The 17506-nt window shown below is 44.5% G+C and overlaps 1 protein-coding gene across 1 annotated transcript in view; it reads left to right on the top strand.

Moving 5' to 3' along the window:
• The first annotated feature begins 6618 nt into the window (after positions 1-6618).
• The window catches only part of plekhh1 (pleckstrin homology domain containing, family H (with MyTH4 domain) member 1), a 34780-nt gene continuing 23892 nt past the window's right edge, over positions 6619-17506 (top strand). Inside the window, exons 1-2 of the mRNA XM_030117438.1 lie at positions 6619-6736; positions 15580-15757. Of these exons, the coding sequence (XP_029973298.1) occupies positions 15614-15757 (144 nt within the window). The 5' untranslated portion in view covers positions 6619-6736; positions 15580-15613. The remainder of the gene's footprint in view (positions 6737-15579; positions 15758-17506) is intronic.

Below are 17506 nucleotides of genomic sequence, written 5' to 3'. Positions count from 1 at the left end.
ATGCCTATTACACATGCCCGGCATTAAGTCACTGCGTACGTATGAAAACTAGGCTGGCGTTTGCCAAGAAGCCAGAGACCCTGCAAGAGATGAGCATTAATGTTTCTCAGTCAGAAATGTGATATAAACACTCTTGTGTACGACTTTATTCTGCTTCCCTCAAGTAGCCAACCAAACAGATATCACAATTCCAGTGTGTATATATCCGTAACGTATGATTAGCAATTAAAAACAAATTGAAAGTACGTTTTCATGAATTTTTCTTTCGTGGCTGCAGCTTGAGCGGCGGATCAGGTCGTCCTCAAAATTGCACCGTTGACAACTGATTCCCCCACTCCGCCTGCACATGTGCCAAAGTGTCCTTGAGCAAGACACTGAACTCCAAGTTGTTCCCAATTGAGGTCAAGCAATTTGTACGGCGGCTCTGTTTTCAATGGTGCTTGTTTTGATGGCATTCGGAGTGTTTTGAAATCACTGAAGTTGTGAAAGCATTATTTCATTCAACGGATGGTTTTTTTGAGTGCATTTAAAGCCCTGAAACCAGAGACGCTGACATTAAAAACACCAGTTTTCAGTAGTCCGTTTCTCGATTGCACCTCTCTGACTTCAAAATGTAGTTCAAATAATTTTACAAAGTACTAAAAATAAACATACTTACAACCATACATACAGATAGGTGTTGACATATGCATGCATTCACTCAATATACAAATACACAAAAACCATGTAAAGATCAATGCACATCCCAAATATAATTTAAAAAAGTGTGTTAAAGATTTATTAAAGGATTTGTTATGAAAAGTGACTGTATGGCGGTGAAGTGAGCGGCACTCTTGCCTCACACAGAGAACATCCGGGTTTGATTCTGGGCTTTGGAGCCTTTAATATATAAGGAGTTTTCAGATTCTCCCTGAGTGATTGTTGGTTTTTAATATTCTGAGTTCCTCCCACTGAGCCAGTGAAAGAGTATTATATGCCTCTAAATATCAAAGATGAATAATAAAAACTTTTAATCCAATCAAAAAATTATCAGTGACTAAAAAAGAGAAGTGTAAATTGTTTAATTGACAAAACTTGATCATAAACCATCTAAAATTGTTTAATTTCCACAAATGAGGGGTGAACTGTGTCAGAATAAAACCTTAAAATTACTGTGGAGTTATCACACTGTCCACATTTTAATTTGAAAGTTTTCCCAGTAGGTATATTTCTCTGCATCCTCTTCTTTTGTAGTGTTTTAGTGGTCAATGTAACCAGCTGGCAGATGCACAGTTGTGGTATCTTGGCAGTCGTGGACTGAAATAAGCTCTTTTTTTTATTTTTTCTCTGACAGTTTCTGCTGCTTCTTCAACAGTTGCAAAACGTATGCTCTCACATTAAAGACTTGCTTGAGGCATAGAATCAGAGAAGGTGCAAAATAGCTTAAGTTCAGTAAAACTTGAGGAACATGGACTAGGGAAGAGGTTGGGAGTGTGAGACTCCTATAATCATTTTTGAATGTCATATTATGTGTCCCTTCTCTTTCTTTTCTTTTCTTTTTCTTTTTTTTTTTTTTACTCTTGTTTGATGTGTGTCCATTCAAAACAGCTGTAAACATTTTAAGATTTCACCAAATCCTGGCACTGGGTTCATTGTTTTTGGGTTGTTTTGTACATATTTATAAGGCTGATCCAGCTGCTGTGTCATCGCCACATTAAAGAAGTGACTTTTACTGAGTGTTGGTGCCTAAAAACTGAAGGCCGTCTCTTCTCTCACAGCTGGGGCCAAAAGGGAGATGACCCTTACCTGCAACGCCGGCCTTTGTCGCACTGCCGGCCATCAAGCAGACCACACACAGAGCGAGAGGAAACCCAGCGAATCCAAGAGGAAGCAGGGGAAAGCGGCAAAGGGGAGAGGAGTTAGCGGTCTTGTTATCTCAGAGGGGGGAAAAAATGAAATGGTGAGTAGTTTTTTCCGCCATAAAATCTCATAACGTATGTTCACCGCCTCCTCCCGGTGTCAGGCGTGTTATCCTTTGCATCTCCCGTCCACGGCGCTGTCCTCTCGCTCGCAGTGTTGCTGTTAAAGCGAGCTGGGTTTATTTTCTTTTTATATGGAGTTTCCATCATGCTCCACTCCCTCTGTGGTTCCAGCACGGCTGGCCAAATGGCAATAAAATGCTCAAAGGACATCAGAAGAGGGAAAAGGAGACCTATTTGTTGGCCTAACAAAATCCGCAGTAGTTAAAAAGCCAGGCAGGTTATGAGAAACAAAAGAGGAGAAGTCCTTAAGGCCAGGAGGACAAGTGGAGAGGGTTCTACTGACTGTCAGGACTGATGGAAAAGATTCTCCACTGATGGTTTGATTGCATTAAATGCAATAAAGATCACACAATAAAAAACTATCAACAACTAGGGATGCTCACTTCTGGGAGGAACAGGCTCCTGGAAATGACAGCAGTGAGCTCATGTTTGTGGATTCGCAGGTTCAAATCCTTACCACTGAGCAAGGCCCTTGATCCCTGGCTGCTGCACAGTAGCTGTCCATTACTCAAATAGGTGCAAAGCCAGGAGTCAGTGTTGGTGCGTGTATAGTATGAGTGACAAGTAAAGCATTCTATGTATGTGCCATTCATATTACATAAAAGCAGTGGAGATGCATTAAATGAACAAAATCTCACAAAATCTTCTTCTTCTTTTTTTTTGCAAAGAACAAAATTAAAAAACACACTGTTATAAAACACAGGAGTCACACAGGAGTTTTTCCTCTCCACTGTCGCCTTTGCTCACTCTAGTGGAATTGTTGGGTTTTGCTCTGTAAAAGAGCCATAATGGGCCATGTTGTAATTGGCGCTATATATAAATAAAACCGAACTGAAACGCAAAAACCCAAACTAAAGACGGTTTGATCTTAAGATTATTCAAGCTGCGTCACAAATAAAACTGCGTTTTAAAAGTCAACAGATGAATGATTAAATCTGCTGTCTGTTCCCGATGAATGAAAACTGAAAGCAGATTTTTCCATCTTTTTATTGTGGTTCATGCAGCCTTGAAAACTAAATGGTCTTGACAAATCTGTGTCATGGTCCCTTTTTTGTCTCTTTCTTTTCCATTCCTGTTGGTCACAGTTCTTTTAATCCTTGAGCTGATTGTCATTATGTGTTCTTTTGGTTTGGTTTATCAGCTGAGATGGACTCATTAAAACACTGTGTGATCACTATATTTTTAAAAAATGTGGGAAAACCTGACTGACTAACCTATCTCACCAGAAATTGCTTTCATTGGAAATACGGGAATTTGTTTCATGGGAAAACAGTGAATGTCACCAGATGTCTATTTATTGCAGGAGTTTAAAAAAATCGACATAAAAACAAGTATAACAATTTCCACTTGATGGATTTGCAACCTGTCCAGTTTGATTTTCCACAACTGGGATGAGCTTCAATCCGTTGTGACTATAAATTGCATAAATATGGATCTCTACTTTCCGCCTTCAAGATGTTTGTTTTTATCTGCCGTCAGCGCTTCCTGTCGGGCCTGACTCTGGTTTCTGGGTCACTTGGATCACCCAGCTCTATACTCAGTGAACCAGTCTCAGTCTGGGTCCTCATGCGCTCTGGGAGTCAAAGCTGCGAGGACACACAAGGCCCTCGGCGTCCTTTCCACCGTCCCGCCTGTCCCTCGCTGCCCTGGCAGCTGTGCCGCAGCTTTGGCATGTAAACCATGTGGGCCTGACACCAGTTGTTTTGACTGAGAGCACTGAGGCACTGGCTGATTGTGCAACATAAGGCCGAGCCGAGCCGCCGGCCCGGCCAGATATAATTGCCAAAATCCCCGCTGAGACTTTACACTAACGTGGGTCAACACTCATTTCTTCCAGGTTGGAAAACAGTTTTCCTACGAAACGGGGAGTTAATCATTTCTGAAAATGTTGATTCACAAGTAATTTCTGAGCATTGTTCAGAGTTCTTGAGAAACTCCCATACAGTCTTCCCATAGCTTTGACTTCTTTACCAATTTATTTCTACTTATGGGAAATATACCTTACAGATGCTTCGCTTGCTGTGACTCACTTGATGGGGATGTCAAATCCGGATTTAATTTAAAATAAAGTCAGCAATCAGTAATTTTTTTTATCACGCAGCACCTCTCTTCCCTGTCCTCTCTCTCCTTGGACCAGCAGCTGAGACGTTCTTGTGGTTATTTGTGTACATTCTCCGTGTCGGTCTCATTATGTCTTCGGTCCTCGGCTCTGAGGCTGCTGCAGTCAGTGGGAGCTGCAGGGCGTGTCAGACCGCTGCATGCTTCTTACATTAACAAACAAACTTTAAATGAAACATCCCAAGGCTCCATTTCAGGCCAAATTATAATTAGATCTTTGTTTTGTTATTATAGTCAGAAGCTTTTAAACTGCTGCACGTCTGCTGAACAGCTCAGTGTGAGGAAGCTCAAATAATGGGAATTATTTACTTGGGTGCAAGAACTGAAAGGCTCAGACAGACACTATAAAATATTCCAGATGGAGACGTCTGCGAGAGAAAACCAATCTCCCCACCAGGGCCACAAGTCTGCCTTTCTGATTAGCTCCCGTTTGTTTCCAAATGACACTGCTGATTAGAGCAGCTCCACACTGAGCTGCGTTTGAGGGAATCCTTCAGAAAGTTCAGAACTCTGAAAGGGGAACGTGATACTTCAGCACACTTACGTCTCAAAACTCTCCCAAAATGATCCCTTCAGAATTCTTTTACTGCCCAGATAATGATTCATTACAGTTGCAAAAGCTCCACACGTCGGTTTAACGACGTTTGATTCCAGTAAAGCCCTGCCAGTAAACAAACTGTAATTAGGCTACTTAAATCCTAAATGTTGGACTTTGTGTTCAGACATGGTGGTCTCCGGACCCTCAGAACCAGTCAGAGAAGATGTATGGTCAAACACCCAGGTCCAGTCTAAAAATACTCCAAGACTGGATTAAAATGCTAATCCAAATACAATCCTATGCAAGATTTTATGCTCCTCACACAATATTCTGATGTTTTGTCGACTCTAATTCCATCCATTCACTCATCTTCTATACTTTATTTATCCTAGGTGTTATATAAAGTTGAAGATGGGCATATTCACTAATATTTTACCAATGAACCTAAATCACGTGTTTGAATTACAAGAAAGCTGAAAAACACCCATGCACAGGGAGAACATGCAAATACCTGGATCCTGCTTCCTCGACCCAGTCATCTGCATTTCTGCAGTTCTTGATTTTTGACCAAAGAAGTGGATATGCAATCTTTTTTTAACAGCTTTGTTCAAACATTCTGGTCCAGTGTGAACGTCCTGACTCAGCCTTGTGGATTGAAATGCATTTTATCAAAAAATCCATGAAGATGGTTCAAACAACAAGCTTTCAACATAGTCTCATGGATTGAAAAACTGTTTTTATCACAATATTTATGTTTTTTTTACAGGGACAATTAACATATAGTCCTATTAAGAAGTCTATTCCAAAGACTTCATGGGTTTCCTGACATTTCCTACACAGTCTAGTTAGACTCTAAACCAATTAACTCAACTTTTGTGTTCAAACATCATGGAGTGCATTTGTGTGATTAAACTATTTTTCATTGAATAAAATGTTATTTTATTAGTGTTCTTCAATGATTATTGAAATTTTTAAAAAGTTAAGAACAGAGTGTTCAAACACAATAACTTTCAAGGTTATTGTGTCTTCAACTGAAGTCTTCACTCACTGAAGTCGTTGGTTTGTGTTTTATTCTATGTTTATGTGCTTTGTAAAGACTCAAAAACTATTTGATGGGATGTAATTTCATACTTATATTCTTGGCATGAATCGTAAAAACTTTTCCTGGAGTCTCAGTTTTCTGATTTCTCCTCTGGTATTAAAGTGTGTGTCCAGAGTGTGTCTGCAACCTGAAGGTCTTATAGTGTAACAAAACAAACATTTTCATAAAGATTGCTCCTTTCATCAGTTTTTGATCATGCAACTTGATGTGACACATAAAAAAAAGATGTCTGCATATGTATGGCACCATGTGACTTGACAAGGTGGAGGGCGAAGTTGTGAATCAATAGAACAGATTTATATAGAAAAATATCGACAATAAACTGCTCATTCAGTCAAAAATACCTATGAATGATGATTTTTCTTTATTTTTGTAGCTTCAGTATTTTTAATAGTTTAAACGTTCAGCTGTTATAACAATTTCAACTTTTTTCCTTTTCAATGGTAGAAAGTGGGTCAAAAATGACTCATAAACGTTGCAGAGGGCTCTGGAAGTTCTCCTGCTTCAAACCCATTCTGATCTGTTGGTGTATGAAGCCGGCAGACCCAGAAACCCTCCTCTCTCCCTCTCTCTCTCTTCTGTTTACATCCTGAAGGGAGAAGCCAGCGGCAGCTCTAATGCAATATCCTGAGCAGCTCCTGCGCACAAGGGGGGCCTGCCTGACTCCTGGAGAAACCTGATCCCGCACTCGGCCCTTTAAAGGAAAATGGGATGAGTCTGTTGAATGAGTGAGTTTCACTGAAGTCTGCGCTCCGGAGGGGGGGAAAAAAAAAAGCGAAGGACGGAGCGGCGGGCGCGCGACATGGCAACACCGAGGGGACGCGAGTGAAGGGCAGGAAAGTCGACACGGTCAGAGGGAAGTTATGAGGAAAAACGCGACGGATCGCCGGGGAAGGTGTCCGTGAGCGGAGGAGCCGGGCTGGAAAGAGGGGGGCTGACAGACAACAGAGTCACAAGGTAAAGTATCAGAGAGGGGGATCCGCAAATCCTCCGCTTTATCTCCTCACTCACACCTCGCTGCTCTTTACGCGCGCGCCTGCGGATAGGTTTCACTCACGTTTGGGGACAAAGGACGCCGGTGCAGCTGTGTGTTTTCAGAGATGCCTGCTTGAGCTTTTTTTTTTTTTTTTTTTTAGCTGACCGGTGTTTTACGGCTGCTGCCTCTCTCCTGAACCTCGCGCACACCTGTTCCTCCTGGCATTTTTTTAATGCACAAAATATCAACCTCAGTCTGCACTTTGGGGCTTCCCCTCAAAACAATTATTAACTCCACACCAATCCTGCATGCGAAGTGAAAAAAAGCATAACCATCTGTTGCGTCTGCGTGAGCGCCACACATGCACTCTCCCCCCTCTTCTCTCTGGCCATCCTTTTTGCGCATATGGAGAACTCGTAATGGTTTGTTCTGTTTTAGATCAATATGACTTCTGCAGCAGGAGCCATAGCTGTGATTTAACTTACTCTCAGGCTGATCTATGGCCGTGCAATATATATTCCGGCTCACCGTGTCTCCCACTATAACTCGTGTATTTTTCACATAAATAAACCGGGGCCATCAGTTAAACACTGTGATATAACGTGCAATAATTACTAAAAATAACAGTGCTGTTTCTCCTCCATCCATGTTGACATGCGTGATCGCACAGTGCATGGAAATATAACCCATTGCAGTCCTTTGCAGGACAGGAGGGCTGCAGAGGTAGATGTTTACACCTCAGTGCAGAGGAATGTCAGGGCCTGTATTTAAAGCTGAGACTGATAATGAGTGTGGTCAGTTTTCAGAGGCCTGTCATTAACCTGAGCTGGGAGAGAGCTGCAGGTTTGCTGCCTGGCAGAGGTTAGAGGAGGAGAGGATGCGGAGGTGAGGGTGGGAAAGGTGCTGCAGGAGGATGGAAAGTGCGAGGTGGAGGAGGAGGAGGAGGAGCGAGATAAGCTTATGGTGATGATAACAATGAGGTATGTTCATGATTATGAAAGACTGAAGACTTTCATCGGCCTCTGCAGAATTTACAGTGTCATATGTGAGTAACTGTTGAGCTTAATTTTTTTTTTTTTTTTGCAAAACCGCTTTAAAAAGCAGGTCAAACTCTGTTATTTTTCACTTCTTAACAGGATTTGTAACCTTTCTGAGGTGGAGTGACAGTTTGAAATTCTCATGTGAGCATGTTATCAGCAGCAGGAAAATACAAAAACACTGATGAACACTCCTGGGATATTTGTTAAAGTCAATAGTTTTTTGCTTTTAAATGAAGAAAGCACTGAAAAATATATATGAAAAGTCAGATTTTCAGTGACAGAGCTCTGCCCGTGTGCCAGTGATGATGTTCTGGTGTTACAACATTCCTCTTTACACTCAAAGACATAAGCCTCTCGTATTTTTTCATGAAGAAGGTCACAGGTTGACAAATGCAAAACTTCACTGAAGATTTTCCTTGGTTATTTTTAGGAGAACATCCCAGCTGTAGCCGTAAAGTGCGACCGAAATAGCGAGGCACTAATTTAAACAAAAGTGTGAGGCCTACTTGACCGGATGGGAGATGACAGAGGTCCCTCCTTTGTTGAACATATGGGGCCGCAGGGGAGGAGATAAGGCAATATTTACCACAGCCACACTTGACTCCTCTTGCTCTCGGAAAATTTATCTCCCGTCACCTTTTGTGCAGGCGGAGATCTGCCGGGCTGACACCGCTCTGCGGCGTCTGACCCAGATTTAGACGCGTGCTGCCGCGCAGTCCGGCGGGAGTCTCTCTCAGTCGGCGGGGTGAAGGAAGATGCCTGGAGGTGGGGAGGCCGAGTTCGGCCTCGGCGGAGACAACAGCAGCGAGGATTGGAAATGTCTGGTGGGGATGATATCACTGAACCACCTAATCACTTACATCACCACAGCTGCACGCTCAGCAGTGTGTCAGTGCGTGTGCGTGTGTGTGTGTCTGTTTCCAATCTTTCCTGTGTATCTCCGTCCACGTCTGCGTCTGCTCTGAAAAGCAAGCGCCGGAGAGTTACGACTGGCCGTGGAGTGTGTGTTTCGAATATGAGGTGATTAAAGAAGTCCTAGTCAGTGCCACGGCTGACATGAGACGTGCGCACGTGCTCCTCGTGCGCGCTGCAGAGCCGTGGTCACCCGCGGCGCTTCTCGGCCCGGGCAACGGCAACAGCCACAGCTGCAGAAACCAAAGGAAACATCAGGCCGTCCCGTTCAAACAATGTTATTATGATCCACGATGGCTGTTCAGGCGTTGAGTATAAACTCTCCTCGCCGGATATCAGATCTCACCCGGTTTGACGGATGCTGCAGTATAACTGTCAGTGAAGTCGGTGGAAAGCGCTCGTCTGCAGCGGCGGCCGGAGCAGCTCTCCCGGTGGGATCGTTGCGGTGGCGTTTCCATTCAGTCGTCTCTCCCGCTGTTTGCTCTGGCCGTGCACGTCCTTGCAGCTTTGATGGAAGTCAGGAATCGTCCAGTGCCTTCCTGGATGTGTGCGGCCAGGAGAAGTCTCTCTGTTCTCCTGTGCACCTCTCTGCTCGTCTGTTCTGGGTGGCCCGACTGTTACCAAACATGGATCTTGCCTGAATATCCCTGAACGCTTGTTTTTGATGTCTTAACATTTTTATCTTCTACCTTTTATCTCCTGAATGTTTTCCCCACTGGTGTGTGTCAAATAGACACCTGAGGAGATACTGTTGAAGAAAATATTCATGTGATCTTTTGCAACAGTTTGCTCAGTGGAAAGTTGTCCTCTGCACTTCTGGAAACCATCCTGCGTGGAGGATGTGCTCATGCAAAAAAAAAAAAAAAAGAGAGAACATGACTCCAGTTTACACTGTGTTGTTCCATATTACTCCCACACACACCACGAAAATGACTTCATGCTTGACAGGAGGGTGTTGTGTGAGGCTGAGTTTATCCTCTTGCTCTCTGAGGCAATTGGCAAAAGTTGGCATAAAAAGGAGCTGCGACCTTCAGTAACCTTCCCTTCTTTACACAGCTTAGCAAGTTTAAGGTTCCACTTGTCGATTATGTAGTCGGACTCCCTGGCACAAGTTGGCAGGAGCTTCAACAACCCCCCTCCTGTGACCAACAAAGAGGAAGTGCTGAAGGAATTGATTCAGAGAGAATTAGCGCTGGTGTGCCGAGAGCCTTTAACCAGCAAATGCCTTGTTTGCGCCCAGCTGTTTTAGCTCCTGGGTTCGTCTGTCCTGGCTTGCCACGGTGATCAAGAAGGGTTTTTTTTTTTCAACCTGAGTGATCCCACCACTTCCTCACTCTAGTGTGTGGCTTCTCCATGCCTTTAAACCCTCAAGTTTGCCCCAGAGAGAGAGAGAAATGTTGGCAGATGGACCTTGACTGTCCAGCCTGGTAAAGCAGTTGGCTGGTGAAACCTCCACACACACCACTTCTGTAATTTGTTTGCGAGGCCTGTATTTATGAGCATGCTAATTGTAGGGAACGCCATGGTGCAGTTATAGTTTCTGGACTTTGAACGTCTGCTGTTCTGCTGACAGTGTCTGGCTGAACTCTGAGGCCGTCTGTCTCGCTCTCTGTCTGAAAAATAAGCCTTCCTAACCCCCCCCCCCCCCCCCCCCCCCCCCCCCAACTTCAGCGGCTTTAATTTGGAGGTGCAAACGTTCAGTCAACGTCGTTTCCCCGTCATCACTGCCTCACACGAGTTGCAGGCCCAGAGCTGATTGTTACGGCCACTTTTATCTCGAGATAATTAGGTTTTTTTGTGTGTGTTTTCTTTTTCAGTTCACACAGAAGGGTTTTAACCTTTGTGAATGGGTATCTTGCCAGAGAAAAATAGCCTCCAGTCAATCCTCCTCAGGTAAAAATAACTTCAGCGTCCCAGTTTCCCACATTCAGCACTGAGCCCATTCATTGTCACACATTCTTTCCTCCTTTCTTTGTTGAGGCAAGCTGCCCCCCCCCCCCCCCCACCTCCTCCCCCACATGCACGCACGCACACACACACACACACACACAGACACACACAGAGTCACCCCCCCAGCTGTGATGGGACTGTCATGCAGAAAGACACTATTGTGCCGTGCAGGATCTCGTTTCGCTCCTTCCTTGTAATTAAGACGGGATTGCATGGGGGAGAGAGCAGGGGATTGGGTTAGTAGGTAATTTGGCGAAAAAGCAGAGCGCTGACCTGCTTTGCGGCTGGCAGGCCTGGGAGTCGGCGCGCACGAACCGGCTCTCCCATCCACACACTGGCTTCCCGCTGAGGTTTTCTTCAGTGTGTGTGGGCATGTGAAGAGCGTAGCGCTCGGAGGACGAGAGAGGGATCATTTGTCCTTTTCCATGTATCGGACAAAAGAGGAGTCATTTGATCCAGAAGGGCCGAGTGAAGGTGAGAAGCCGAGCTGTTGTTATGTGAAAAAGGGATGTGAATGGAGCATGCAAATGTACATGACGACCAGGGCTCAGGTGGTGCCAGGAAGTCTGCCCGTCTCTCCTGTCATGCAAATGAGGCAATCACAGCTGCAGGCACGGACAATACTGAACAGCATCAAGGAACTCTTTATGCAAGAGGCGGGACGGGAGGCAAACTACGAAACGTTTAAATACCTGACTGCACATAGCCCACCACTTCACTTCACACAAGGATTCAGTGGTGCACAGACCTCCTCCTGAAGGAGCGAAGATGCAGAGAAGATCCACTCACGCAGAGGCATTGGAACTGATCCTCGCCGACGTGGACCCTCATCTCTCGGAAGGAGAAGAAGTGAACCTTCAGCTGAGTTCCGACTCTGAGCTATCTTCAGGTTAGATTTCTTCTCATATTATTTCCTATTTCATTTCAAACATTCATTTCATTTTGTTATCTTTTTATTTCGTAAGATATTTGAGACAGCATTTGGATACAGAGGAATTATCATTAGTATCCGTGCATTTGTGACGTCATTTGACTTTCCCACAGCTCATAATTTGAATTTGTTCACGTTGCAGATGAGGAGACTACGCCTCAGCCGGAGAAGAGAGCTCGGTTGGAGGCTGACCGGACAGAGATCGCAAAACGTGGCACAGTGTGGCGTGACGAGCCGGTGGGGAGGCCTCTCCATTTCACCCCTATCGAAGCCTACGCCACTGATGGAGAGCCAACGGCTGAGGCCAGGAGAAATGTAGGGAGTCGCCTTCAGAGCTTCCTCTGTTTCATCACACTGAAAATGCTTCGCGTCATCCAACAATGGACGAATCAACACGCACGGGAAGCGGAAGATGAGAACTGGTTTATGACCCTCCATGAACTAATGGCATTTATTGCCATTATCATCTTGCGGGGGGTGACCAAGCTTCCATCGTTGCGTGACTACTGGTCAGAAGATTTGGGAAACAAAAAAATCATGGAAATTATGCCCCGAAACCAATTTGAAGACATCATGCGACACTTACGCTTCGATGACAAGTCCACCCGCAAACAGCGAGTACAGACTGACAAGTTTGCAGCAATTTCCGATGTGTGGGGATCGTTTGTCACAAACTGCATCACATCCTACAACCCTGGTCGACACATCACCGTAGACGAACAGCTTTTCCCGTCGAAGACTCGCTGCTCTTTCTTGCAGTACGTCGCATCGAAACTGGACAAGTGCGGGATCAAGTTTTGGGTGGCTTGCGACTTGAAATCCAAGTACATCTGCAACGTCCTCCCATACCTCGGCAAGGACCCCAGTCGTCCCAGTGGAGAGAGACTGTCCGAAGATGTGGTCATGCAGCTCATGGAACCCTTCCTGGACAAGGGCAGAAATGTTACAACGGGCAATTTCTTCACTTCACTGTCACTTGCACGACGACTGCTTAGCCGGAACACCACCCTCCTCGGCGCAGTCAGCAAAATTCGCCAGGAAATTCCTCAATCTGCGAGACAGACGGACCTCAAACAGTTCACCACTCAGGTATGTTACATGTTGTTGATTGTGGTTCTATGTTTGCGTTTGTATTTTTTTTTTTTGTGTGTGTAAAAGTGCTGTGAGATAAACAATTTTTCTTACTTTCATTTATTAGGTGTTTTCGACCACTGGTGCCACGCTGACGGCGTATGCTCCCAAGCGGAAGAAGAGCGTCTACCTTCTCAGCAGCATGCACAGCGAGGTTCAGACGGAGAATACCACCAAGAGGAAGCCGAACACCGTCACCCTCTACAACACCACAAAGTGCGGCGTGGATGTGATGGACCAGATGCTGCGGGAGTACACTGTCCGCAGAGGAACACAGCGCTGGCCAGTGGCCGTGTTCTACAACGTGATCGACATGGCGGCGCTGAACGCTTATGTTCTGCGTCAGGCGTGCACCGGGGAGAAGGAGAGACGGGTGGACTTCCTGGTGAAACTCGCAAAAGAGTTGGCTAACCCTCACGTGAGTGCGAAGCAAGCACAGAAGGAACAATCGCTTCGCCAACAACCGTCCACACCGAGCCATGGGAGAAGAGCCAAGTGCCAGGTCAAGAAGAACTGCAATAGCAATCCTGCCACTTTGCGATGTGTGGACTGCTATAAATACACTTGTGGAAAATGCAAAAAGAAAACGCCATGGTTATGTGAAAATTGCCCAGCTAATCTCTAACACACATGCACACATACACACACACACACTGTATCCTGATAATGTAATTATTTTTGAATACGTGTGGATATGTTTTTTGTGCAATTTCTTTCAATAAATCTCACCAACAAGGGAAAAATCCCATGTGTGTGGATCTCTTTTGTTCAGTTTGGATGTCAGCCCCTATGGGGATTTACAGATGCACACTGACCTCAGATGAATGAGCTCCGGGGTGTCTGGGGAGATTTTTTGCGCTTTTGTGTTTTCGGAGAACTGTCTTCGCTGTGACACCGGAGCGTACTGCTGCAAACTCAGGGATGCAGCTTCTCCGCCACAAGTTGCGCTGCTCACAGCGCCCCTCTCTGCCGCCGTCAGCAAACAACCCGTGGAGCTGCAGTTGGAACTGTGTGAACTGCAGTCCGACCCCTTCTTTCAGTCTGAGATGCATGAGAAAGGGAGTTCTTTCTGGAGACTGCTGCCTGAGTTCTGTTTCCCGCTGCAGTTTCCATGGCCAGCATGTTTGGGAGCACTTACATCTGTGAGAGCAGATATTCAACTCTGAAGCATATTAACCCGAAAGAGAAAAACAGGCTGACAGATGAAGCTCTGTTCCAGTTGCTCATGCAAATTGGAAGCACAAACATTGACATTGACATCCAGAATATTGTGCAACAGCAGGTAAGACCACAGATGACTCATTAGGACACATGCTGCAGGTCCAGGTGTAGGTGAGGGAGGGTCTTTACAGGACCACACTTGAAAGTGGAGTATGTGTGTAAATAGTTCAAATTAAATCATTGCAAGCATAAATGTTAGTTGTTGCACTTTGTGATGAAGTTCTGCACTTTGTTATTAATTGTTATTGCAGTTTTTTTGATCAAATAAAAATACATATTTTTTTACAGAAGCATTACAAAGGTTCATTTGAATGTTCAAAATTTCAAAACAAGTACAATAAACACTGTTAATTGCCACAGTATAGACTTTGTTTTTTTCATAAATTTAACCATATCTTTATATGAAGCAGAGAATGAAAATTCACAGATGGTGTGGCCCTCGGTGGGGTTGGGGGAAAAAATGTGGCCCTTTCTATCATTAGAGTTGCAAAACCCTGTCCTAGTGGAAATGGCCATTTACATGCTCCATTTGTATGCCTTTTCACACCTTTCTTCTGGGGCTTATATGCTTTGACGTATCAGAAGCTCGGCTTATCCCCGGCACACCCCGCCCTTCTGGGTCAAATGACTCCTCCGAATTTTGCAAACGATTCCCCCTTATGCAAGTCGTGCAACGTGCCACGTCATTCACCAGCGCAGCCAGCCGGAAACACGGTGCCTGATCCGCGCAAATGCACAAAAGCTTAGTTACATTTCATGAAAAGGTATGACAATAATGATTACTACAAGTGGATATTTCATCAAAGGGAGGAAATCCTACCAGTGTGAAGAAACATTTGCGCACACAGCATGTGATAACTTTTGAATGAAGGTTGCTTTTGATCCGCTTGACCCAGCGGCAACATCAACGCGTAGTCGACTGTTATGCAGGTACTTAACTAACAAATACTGCCTGTCATGTTAGTAATGGCAGGTTTTACAATGAGGCTAATGGCGCTAACTGCTAACGCTAAATGCATGCCTCTTCATTCAAATGAGAATTGATAAGAGAATCAATAAAGTATTAAATCTTGTAGCAGAATTGAAAATGGAATCGTTTAAACTTCCAGTTTTTCAACTTGTCTGCTGCTTTTTATTTTTTCTTTCTACATAGAGTGCTGACAGCTCAACTAATATGTCACATAGAACCTATGATACAGCTATGTACCTGCTTGTGATTGACACAGACTTATGTCTCAAACAAGTAGCTGTGCTCAAGCCCCATGTGTCTTTAACCTGCTCAACATTTGGTCCGTGTTACACAGCAACGCAGAAAGTGAGAGGAAGTCTTCATGCTAAAAACTTGTGTCACTGCGGAGTCATCATTACTATTTGCGTCGGTCATATTTCCTGCCTGAATCATGGGAAGTGCGGTCGGTCAGGAGAATTTAGGAGGTGAATTTTTTTTCCCCTCATCTTGTGCAGTAAATGGAAACTGAGCTCCCCAAGAAAGCACCATTACGGGATTGTTTGTGCCTCCTCTTCAGTGTCACATGGGTCTGTCTTACTAACAAAAAGTTTTCTCTAAAGTTGATGCGCTGCACTCGCAATCAGAAGGATAGAGGGCGAAGACTCAAGTGTTCCTTTCCTTTCCTTCTAGTCTCAATCCAGAGGCAGAGCGCCGAGTCCTCGCCATGGCCGACGTGCTGGAGAGCAGCGGGGCAGGAGCTGTCGGAGTGGCCAGCGTGGATTGGCAGAAACGCTGCGTTGCTCTCGAGATGCAGCTGCTGAGGTTCCGGCTCCAGGCGGGGAAAATCCGAGAGCTGCTGGCAGAGAAGGTGAGGAGCAGAAAGACGTCACGGCTACCTTAATGACTGGAGACTGAACGCAAAAGCTCCGTCCGGTGTTCTCTGTCTTAAAGACAATCCTTTCCAGAGCAGTAAATCAAGATTTTGGATGCTTTCCAGTTACCATTTTGCACTCTGTGCTGTTAATACAGTGTGAAATGACTGCACTGTAGTACTAAGTAAAGGTGTCCGTAACACCTTTTACATGCATGCTATGGTTTTATTCAGTGTTTTTTTTTTTTTTTTTTTGCTGTTATGAAGTGTTTCTTACATTCTCCAGACTCGATGTATTCCCAAATACACTCCACAATGTCGAGACCAGGACTCTAGGAGACCAAAACATCAGTTCCAGGCACCTAATTCATCTTTATCCTTTCAAATAGTATGCATTATCCCAATCATACAGCCACTGTTATTGGCTATATGATTGGGATTATTGTAATCTGTTGCAGGATGAATCTGGAACCAATCAGAGGTTTCCTTGTTGAATTGAATTTCTTTCAAACAAACCTAAAAAAATATTGGCTTGGTACTGAATATAGCATGCCTTTATTTGCTCCACTGTGAGAAATACAATAATGTTTAGTGGATGGATTTCACATGCAGCATTCCGATATTGGAATGAGATTGCAGTAAGTAAATGTGCAGCAGCAGTTTTTCTTTTCTTCGGGTATTTCCAGCATGACGTTTGTGTTACGATGCACAAACAGTTTGTGAGGCGCAACTTAAACAAGACCTCAGTAATCTCATAATAAATGATATAAAAGCAAAAGACAGGTTGCAGAAGATCTAAAAAAAACTCAGTCAAAATGAAAAATGTTTGATGGGATCAGCTGAAGAGCCTAGAAGCAGGCATCACGTATATAAAACAGCCTTTTATATAAAATCCCCTTCTTTGGTGGAAAGTTTGTTACTGCAGCTTGTGAAAGTGAAACTGGTGAGTTTGTCGTAAAACTAAATAGTGGGTGACAAACTTCAGGGCCAATTTTAGTCAAGACAGAGGCTGAAGGCAGTTTATAAGAGTTAGCCGGAGCTTCAGAAGAGGTTTGTTTTGTTGTGTTGTCCTGAGCCGAGCGTCACATGGCCGAGCGGATGAATCGATATGGCAGCGGCTGTTTGGGCCCCGGCGATAGCATGGAAATTCAATTAAAACTCGTCATGCTGCTGTCATCTGCAAAATAAGACACGCCGCGAGTGATTCTGACCAAATGCTCAGCAGATTATGGCTTCGTCATCTTCGTGTTGTGATCTGCCAGTGATTTTAAAAAAAAAAAATTTTTATTTTAAAAGCGTCTCATGCATAAGGAAACGATTAAAGCACGTGGATCCGTTCGGCGTACAGCCGTGGATGACTGTGTGTTTATGTGTGTGAGTAAAGACAGATGAGATTACTCAGTTTATTTGGTAAACACTCATGGTGTGTCATCAAGGGGCCGGCTCAGTTCAGCCAAAATGAATATTTAACGTTGAACTCATCGCTTCTGCTGCTTCCTCCCGAGCTGAGGGGAATAACCGCCAGCCGCCCGCCAAATGCTTGTAAAATTGCGGCCGTTGTAAAAGCCTGACTACGGGACACTTTGGAAAGCAATCAACTGTAATCAGAAGATTTGTTTCTGTTCTGAAGTTTCTGCTGGTAAAAAAGAATGTGGAAATGAGAACGAATAAGTGAGTTTAGCGGCAGGAATCTGGATCTTTCTGGTCGATTTATGAACATATTCCTTTTTTCTCGCTCCAAACATG

The sequence above is a fragment of the Salarias fasciatus genome, chromosome 19, assembly GCF_902148845.1.
Source record: "Salarias fasciatus chromosome 19, fSalaFa1.1, whole genome shotgun sequence".
Classification (NCBI taxonomy): domain Eukaryota; kingdom Metazoa; phylum Chordata; class Actinopteri; order Blenniiformes; family Blenniidae; genus Salarias; species Salarias fasciatus.
The sequence above is the reverse complement of the archived record's forward strand: the minus strand, read 5'-3'. Positions and strand labels throughout refer to the sequence as shown.